Source organism: Sorex araneus, chromosome 3 (genome assembly GCF_027595985.1).
Source record: "Sorex araneus isolate mSorAra2 chromosome 3, mSorAra2.pri, whole genome shotgun sequence".
NCBI lineage: Eukaryota > Metazoa > Chordata > Mammalia > Eulipotyphla > Soricidae > Sorex > Sorex araneus.
In genome coordinates this window covers 99466061-99474438 of record NC_073304.1, presented here as the reverse complement: position 1 = coordinate 99474438, position 8378 = coordinate 99466061, and the positions used below count along the sequence as shown (strand labels likewise).

Here is an 8378-nt window from a genome sequence, read left to right as displayed (position 1 = left end):
GTGTGGTGGGGACCAGCTCCTGCACTGTGTCCATCAGGCACAGCCTGAGCGGCTGCTGACGGGCTGAAGGAACCGCACCCACGGCGGGCAGGGCCGGGCTGCCCCACCCAGTGACGGACAGATAGCAGGGGAGGGGGCAGCTCTGTGTGCTGGGGCCACCACCTCCCCGTGCCCCCCAGGTAACAGAGCTGGACCCCGACTACCAAGAGGATGGGGCCCAGGCGCGCCCAGAGACGGCCTCTGACAGGGGGCGAGGGCAGCCTGAGCATGGCAGCCTGGCGGCGTCCGTCCGAGACACTGTCAACATCACGTTTATTCAAGGTCTGCGGGCCCGGGTACAGGACAGCACGGCAGGGCCCAGCCCTGGGCGCGGGCCCAGCAGCATGCAAGACGGGGTGGGAGACAGCGCGGCCTGCTGGGGGGCCGAGGGGGCAGGCACCGCGCTCCCTCCACACCCTCCCCAGCTCTCCCCTGCTGCAGTGCCTCTCCCTGCCCCTCCCGGCTCTCTGCCCCCGCCTGGAGCCACATGCTTTGCTCCCCCACACCAGGACCCAGCCAGCGCTGCCACTGCCGGGCTGCCTCTGGGGTCCGCCTCCTCGGGCCTGGGGCCTTGGCCCGAGCAGGCCCACGTCTCCTCGAGCTGGGTCCGCAGCTCAGGGCGGGGCCCTCTGCCAAGGCTTGTCCAGGGAACCCCGGCCGGTGGGAAGGGCAGAGCAGCCTGACTCGGCACCTCCCGGCCTCCGCCGAATCTCCCGGTCTCCATTCACGGCCTGGGCCGGAAACAGGATCCACGGTGCAGTGCCACTTCTTCCACGGTGTCCCCCTGGCTTGATGCTGGGTGAGGGGCTGCTACTTCAGGGCCCTGAGCACTGCCTCCAGCTTCATGGCCACGGCAAGGTCGCCCTTCACCTTCAGCCGCCCGCTCATGTAGGCGCCCAGGGGCCGCAGCTCCCGGCACAGCAAGGCCTGCAGGTCCGCTTCGGCCAGCTCCACCACCACGTCGGGGACGCCATCGGGTGCCCCGGGCCCCACCCGGCCCTGCCCTGCGTGGGGAAAGAACAGCGTCAGAGGGGGAGTCAGAGGCAGGGCTGGGAGGGGCTGCAGGTCCCGCAGGGAGCGGGAAGGGAGTTCCGTTTCCAGCACTCTGGGTCACGCAGCCTCTGCCTCCCCGTAGCCCTGCTTACTCGGGCTCCTGGGGAGCAGTGGGCCAGGGACCCTGCGGTAGCCTGCATGCACGGGGACACACAGACACACAGACACACACACACGCTAGCCTGCACGCACAGGGACACACACACACAGACACACATACTAGCCTGCATGCACAGGGACACACACACACACACACACACACTCACGCACTAGCCTGCATGCACTGACACACACACACACACACACACACACACACACACTAGCCTGCATGCACGGGGACACACAGACACACACACAATAGCCTGCATGCACAGACACACACACACGCTAGCCTGCATGCACGGGGACACATAGACACACACACACAGAGGCACACACAGACACACATACAGGCAGCCACACACATAGACACATCACACACACACACACACACGCTAGCCTGCATGCACAGGGACACACACACACAGACACACACACACACACACTAGCCTGCATGCACAGGGACACACACATACACACACACGCTAGCCTGCATGCACAGGGACACACACACACAGACACACACACACACACGCTAGCCTGCATGCACAGGGACACACAGACACACACACACGCTAGCCTGCATGCACAGGGACACACACACACACATGCTAGCCTGCATGCACAGACACACACACACGCTAGCCTGCATGCACGGGGACACAGACACACATACAGGCAGCCACACACATAGACACATCACACACACACACACACACACACACACACACACACACATGGAAATGGTGGCGGCTGGGCAGGCTGGGTGGTTCTGCTGAGGGCAGAAGACGAAGTTTGACAACAGTCTGCAAGCAGTGTCTGCCTGTTACGGCCCCTCCTGATGCCTATGGGTGGAGAGCCAGGGAGGATGAAAGAGGGGAACAGGGAGGAGGGGTGTGAGGAGGAGAGGCACAGGGAGAAGAGGTATAGACAGGAGGGTGCAGGGAGGGGCACAGGGAGAAGGGATGTGGGGAGAAGGGGTGTGGGGAGGAGGGGTGCAGGGGGGAGGTGTAGGGAGGAGGGGCCCAAGGAGGAGGGGTGCAGAGGAAGAGGGGTGGGGGTGGAGGGGCCCAGGGAGGAGGGGTGAGGGCAGGAGGGGCAGGGCGGTGGCACCTGTGCTGAGGTCCAGGAAGTAGACACTCTGGGAGCCGCTGGGCAGGATGACATTGAACTGGTAACAGGCACCGACCTGGCTGACCAGTGCCTCGGACAGGAAGGGCCGCAGGGCGGACAGCAGTCCCTCGGCCACAGGCGGTGGGGGGCTGGGCCCGGTCCCTGGCGGCTCCACTTCATTCACCAGCTCCAAGGTGTCTGCAGGGTGGGGGCGTGAGAGGCGGCCGTGAGCCGGCTGGGCTGCCCACTGGCGCGGGCCTGGGTCTGCCCTGGCCTTTTCAGTGTGGACCCGAGGCCCCCTTCCAAAACGACTCCAGCCTCGGGTAGAGAGTGACTTTCGGGGCCAGAGGCAGGGGTGCAGCAGGAGGGCGTCTGCCTGGCGGGCAGGCGGGGGCCCGGCCCCACCCAGGGAAAGCAGGACGGGGATCTCCGGGTGCTGCCGCCTGTGCCCGGCCGAGGCGCGCGGGCCCCATCAGAGGGCCCAGGACTCCCTCAGCACTGCGCTCTCCCGGGCGCCTCACCTGGTCCTGGAGGGGGGGCGCCTCCCGTCCCCGGTGATGGTGACAGGCTGCCCCCCAGGAGGTGCAGGGCCAGCTGCTGGAGGGCGCCGTCCAGGCTGGGCCCCGCCGGGCCGTCGGGGGGCGGCTGCAGCACGGCCTCCACGGCCAGCTCCACGCGGTCCACCTCCAGGCCCCAGGCCCTGGTCACGTCGTTGATCTCCAGCTGGGGGGCAGCATGGGGGGGGAACAGGGTCCACTCAGCCAGCCTGGGCGCACGGGCTGCTGTGGCCAGGCCTGGCACCAGGCCGAGAGTGGCAGGAGGCCCGACCCAGGGGCAAAGGGCGCAGGGGAGGAGTGGCTTCCCACCCCAAACCGGGAGGGGGCGGCAGCCGCACCCCTGCGCTGAGTTTACTCCAGGCACCAGGAGCAATCTCGCCCGCCGGAACACCCCCAGGGACCCGGCTGGAGACACGGGGCTCACACAGGCAGCTCCAGCCCTGGCGGCTCTGAGTACAGACTCGAGGGGCATGGCCCCCCGAGGGCCTCCTGCAGACACGCAAAGACAGGGGCACAGACAGATGCAGAGACATGTCAGCACAGGGGGTGCTAACGTGACCCCAATGTCTTTCTGTTTCTGTTTTGTTTCTTTTTTGAGTCACACCTGGCGATGCTCAGGGGACCATATGGGATGCTGGGAATCGAACCCGGGTCGGCTGCGTGCAAGGCAAACACCCTACCCGCCGTGCTATCACTCCAGCCCCCAACTCCCCCGTGTCTTAGTTAAAGGGTGTCAGCTGGATAATGGGCCCGGGGCACTGGGAGTGGGAGCAGGGCTGTGAGGATCAGCGTCCAGTGGGGGCCAGAAGGCCAGGCGGAGGGGACTGGACAGCAGAAAGGAGGAAAGAGCAGCATCTAGGAAGGAGGGAGGCGGGTGTGCACAGTGGGAGAGCAGGAGAGGGGAGACGGGCAGCAGGGGGGTGGCCAGGAGGGTGGGCGCCTATGTCGTAGCACCTGGCAGGGGAAAGAGTGGACAGAGGGGGGAGCTGAGCCCCGAGCCAAGAGCCCACCTGGAACAGGGAGGTGAGGGGGGGAGGAGAGAAAAGAAAGAGAAGAGGAGAGAGCAGAGAAAGACGGGAGAGAAGAGTGAGGGAGAGTAGGGAAACAGAAGAGATGGGGAGAGAAGAAGAGAGAGGAGAGAGAGAAAGGAGAGAGAGAGAAAGGGAAGGAGAGTGGAGAGAGAAGGAAGAGGATAGGGGAGAAAAGGGCAGGGGAGGGGAGAGGAGAGAAGAAAGAGGAGAGGAGGGAGAAAAACAGCGCGAGAGCAGAGAAAGGAGAGAAGAAAGCAGAGAAAAGAGAGAGGGAGAGAAAGGGTGAGAGGAGAAGAGAGAGGAGAGAAAGAAACAGAGTAAGGGAGAGAAAGAGAGAGACAGAAAGGGAGAGAGAGAGAAAGAGAGCAGAGAGGAGGGAGAGGAGAAGAGAGAGGAGAGAGAAACAGAGAAAGGGAGAGAGAGAGAGACGGGGGCGGGGGAGACGCTCCCGCAGGCTGGAGGAAGCTGGGGGGCGCTGGAGGAGTGGGGCGCCGGAGGAGTGGGGCGCCTGTGCGGGAGTGGTCGGGAGGGGGGAGGCCCGCTGGTGCCACTGCCCGGGCTGGCCGCGGCCTCCCGCCTACCAGGAGCTGGTCACTGATCTTGAGCTTCTCCATCTGGATCTCTCGCAGGGGTCGCTTCAGCAGGGCCTTGGTCATGGCGTTCTGGGCCGTCATGCGCGTGGCCGTGTTGAGGTCCTTCACGGTCATCACCGACAGCACGGGGTCCCAGATGCGGAACTGGACGTCGGCCCCCACAGACAGCACAGCCCCGTCCTTAGAGGCCAACTGTGGGGGGGCGGCAACACGAGCAGGCGCCCAGGGGGTGGACGGCGGGGGTCAGGCCCACGGGGACTCCCAGCCTGATGTCCCCACCTCCGCCCCCGCCCCACGGGGCAGAGTGGAGCCCCCAGATGAACGGGGCCTGGCTGACAAAGCCACGACGTCCTTCCCGCCTCAATTCCCATGTCGTGTCACCAGCACCCTCCACCCCCCCAAGGCCAAGACAGCCACGGCCCACCCTGGCCGCGCCCGCCCGCCCTCTGCCAGGCAGGGAAGCCGTCACCTTGCACGGGGGGACGTTGAAAGCTCGTGTCCTCAGATCCACCCTCTGGAACGAGTCGATAAAGGGCAGGAGCAGAACCATGCCCGGCCCCTGCGGGGTGCGAATCCGGCCCAGCCGGAACACGATCATCCTTTCATAGGTGGGTACGATCTGTCCACGGGGCGGAGAAAGGGCCAGCTGGCAGGGGCATCTGCCCGCTCCCTCCCCGTCTCTCCCCGTGCCCCAGTCAGTGTTAAGGAAGTAGGGTCAGCTCTGGGTTTTTTGCTCTGCGCTCAGGGATCACTCCTGGTGGGGGATTAGAATCATATGGGGTGCTGGGAAATCAAACCCGGGTCAGCCACATGTAAGGCAAGCACCCTCCCGGCTGACCTATCTCTCCGGCCCTTTCAACTTTGTTTGTGGATGAGAAAAAACAGTTCAGAGAGGTTAAGCAACTTGCTCAGAATCACACAGCCCCAAAGTGAGACAAGTAAGGCCTGGAAGCAGTTCTGACTGTGTGAGGGCAAAACTGATGCCATGACAGGCCACAGCTAACACTAAGTCTCAGCTAGGCCTCAGCTTCTGTTTCCCCGAAGCAGAACTTGCAGTTTTGGCAAACTCCCAGTTGAGTAACTTGCCTAGATAAGGAACTGGGCAGTTGGGAGGGGTCACTGGGCCCTCCTTAGAAACTGTTGCTAATCATTGCCTAATTGCTGACCACCATTGTAAGAGGACTGATGCTAAAACTCTGAACCCTACGTAAGCTGCTTGTGGCTTGGAGTCAGGTCCTTGTCAGAACTGCACTGCGTTGGATGAGACTGGGACCCTAGCTCGGCCCAGCGCTGGCTCGGGCTAGTAGTAAAGTCCCTTTGCTTTTGCATCATCATGTGTGGAACTGGGTCTCTCCACAATTGAGAATCTGAAACTCGGCACAACAACTGTGATCCCCAGGGACGTGTGTCACTCTGTGGCCTGAGGCGGACGTGTCTCCAGGCAGACAGCGGGGCCCCTGCGCTCAGGCCCGGAGAACGGTGGAGTGGCTGCAGCGGCAGCACCAAAGCAGCACCAGGGCCCGGAGATCTCCAAGAAGCAAATACAGCCCGACTAGGAGCACAGAGCCCGAGAGGCCAGCTGACGGCACAAGCTCAGGGTTTTGAGTCGGGGTGAGTTTTCGGAGCAGGAAGCCGCCGCTCCTCTGCTAGACCAGCCCGGTGCACTGGGCATTGCGTCTGCCTGGGCCCTCGTTCCTCTGCACCTGCAGGCAAACCCCCCTCCCGCAGAAAGCCCCTCTCCTCCTGGCACAAGCCCTGGATTTCTCTGATTCGTTACCTGCTGGGCAGGCTGAACTGTTTCCTTTTCTAATTTAGCCTGAGCCGAAGGGAGGATGACTTGGCAAAGAAAGGCACGGGTCTGCCCCTTGAGGCCAGTGACCAGGGCTCAGCACCGAGCACCCGGGAAGGGAAGCCTTGTTTCACTCACCCACCGGCGCCCACCAAGACTCAGGGCGAGCCTGAGTCTCCTTCCCCGCCCCCCCCCAGAAGATAGGGATAAAGCATCTTTGCCCACTGAACAGAGCTGTAATAAACGACATTCAGGAGCCAGGGACGGAGGGCAGAAAATCTGTCCCTCAACGCCAAAGCTCCTTGTGGTCCATCCCCGCTGCGAGCCACCCCGGCTGAACTTACCTTCAGGGCAAACCAACCAGAAACGGGGAAGGTGATCAGCAGCAGCAAGAACCCCAGGAAACTGATGACGCCGTGGCAGAGGCAGGATGGCCAGCTCTGGGGCGCATCTGAGGACAAGAAAGCACAGGCGGGCCTGGCTAGTCGCTGCAGCAGCGGGAACCAGGTCCAGCGGACACTCTTGCCCACCTCCCCCCTCGGTACTCTCAATTTGCTTCCTGTCTTAGGACCCGCCTGCAGGCAGGGCCCAGCAAGAACTACTCCTCCTCCTGCACAACCAATCAGCCCCCACCCCACCCTCACCAGGCCCATGTCTGCTGGGAGACACCCACGGATCCAATGCTCAAATGCTCTCTCTTCTGTGGGCGATGCTAAAGTCTGGTCCTGTCCTGCCCGATTCACTCTGCTGACCCATGCCGGGCGCAGAGCCAGGAGTGCCTGGGCATCTGGACACACCAGCTGGCTTGACTGGATGTCACTGGCCATAATACATGTTGGGCCCAAAAGGTAACGCAGTCATGGCTTATCAAGTGGAGCCACAGGTAAGGCTGAAGATGTTCTCTCCAAGTTCTCCAAGTTCACAGTTCATTTTTTTGGGGGGGTGGGGGGAGAGTGCCACACTGGCGGTGCTCAGGGGGTTACTCCTGGCTCTGCACTCAGGAATTACTCCTGGAGATGCTCGGAGAACCATATGGGATGCCGGGGATCGAACCCGGGATGGCTGTGTACAAGGCAAGCGCCCTCCCTGCCTTCGCTCCAGCCCCCAAGCTCACAGATCTTCAGCGCTCTTGGATGCCCTAACGCAGGCTTCACTGGAGCAGCTAAGGGGAACCCGGCAGACGAGGCTGCCTCTCTGCGTCACCAGTCAAGGTCCCTGGAGTGGAGGTGAGTGTGCCAGAGCCCAGGAGCTCTCTGAGGTTATTGCCTGCTCTCCATCCCTCTCTCCACCCACATAAGACACAGAGGCGCCGTCCTCCCGGGAATCCCCGACTCTGGCTCTCCAAGGCCCGGACACTAAGGTCCTTTCCCGCTGGGCTCTGGGCCCGTAGCCCCTGGCTAGAGGCAGCTGCCTCTAGTTAGTAAGGGCCAGGGAGAGAGCAAATGTTCCAGGCTGTCAGTCTGCAGAAGGGGGAAGCTTGTCCGTGGGCTACCGGGACCCTCCAGGCTACGGGGGCAGAGCGCACGCAGCAGGAGGGGGAGTGAGGGGATGCCTGGGTGCAGGGCTTTGGGGAGGCAGCGCCGCCGGGACGACGATCCTGCCACCTCTCCGCAGCCGTACACCCTTAGCAAACGGGTCCCCGCCTCTGCCCAGGCCTTGACATCTTTCTAAGGGAAATGGGCGCTCGAAATTCAGCTCTTTCCACGCCCAAAGGGCTGCTGCGAATCGGGGAGATACAATGGGGCGAGGTTTCCTGGGCGCTCCGGGGCAGGGCGCGTCCCTCCAGCATCCCCGCGAGCCGGTCGGGGCCCGAGCTCACGGCGCCTCGGAGGACACCGGGCTGGGGCGGCGGGTGCAGACGGGTCCTCCACCCCACCCCGGTCCGCCGTGCTGGGCGGCCACTCACCGGGCCCAGGCCCCCCGGCGCCCCGCTCCGGGGACAGACAGCCCTTCTGCGCGCCCAGGAAGCCGAAGCTCGACTGCTGGAAGCGGTCGAAGTCCCCGAGGGGCAGCGCCCGGTAGCCCGACCTGCCGAGCATAGCTTCCACCGGCACGCCCCGCGCCCGACAGCTCTGCAGCCGCGCCCGCCCCGCCCCGCCCCTGC

At 63.7% G+C, this 8378-nt stretch overlaps 1 protein-coding gene across 1 annotated transcript; it reads right to left on the bottom strand.

The window, feature by feature from the left end:
* Positions 1-295: 295 nt before the first annotated feature.
* STOML1 (stomatin like 1) lies at positions 296-8378 on the bottom strand. Its single transcript, XM_004611729.2, has 7 exons — positions 8181-8378; positions 6619-6725; positions 4955-5104; positions 4474-4677; positions 2826-3027; positions 2305-2502; positions 296-1043 (listed from the first exon to the last, which is right to left on the bottom strand). Exons 1-7 carry the CDS (start codon positions 8311-8313, stop codon positions 850-852), a joined length of 1188 nt encoding a protein of 395 aa, XP_004611786.1. The 5' UTR covers positions 8314-8378; the 3' UTR covers positions 296-849.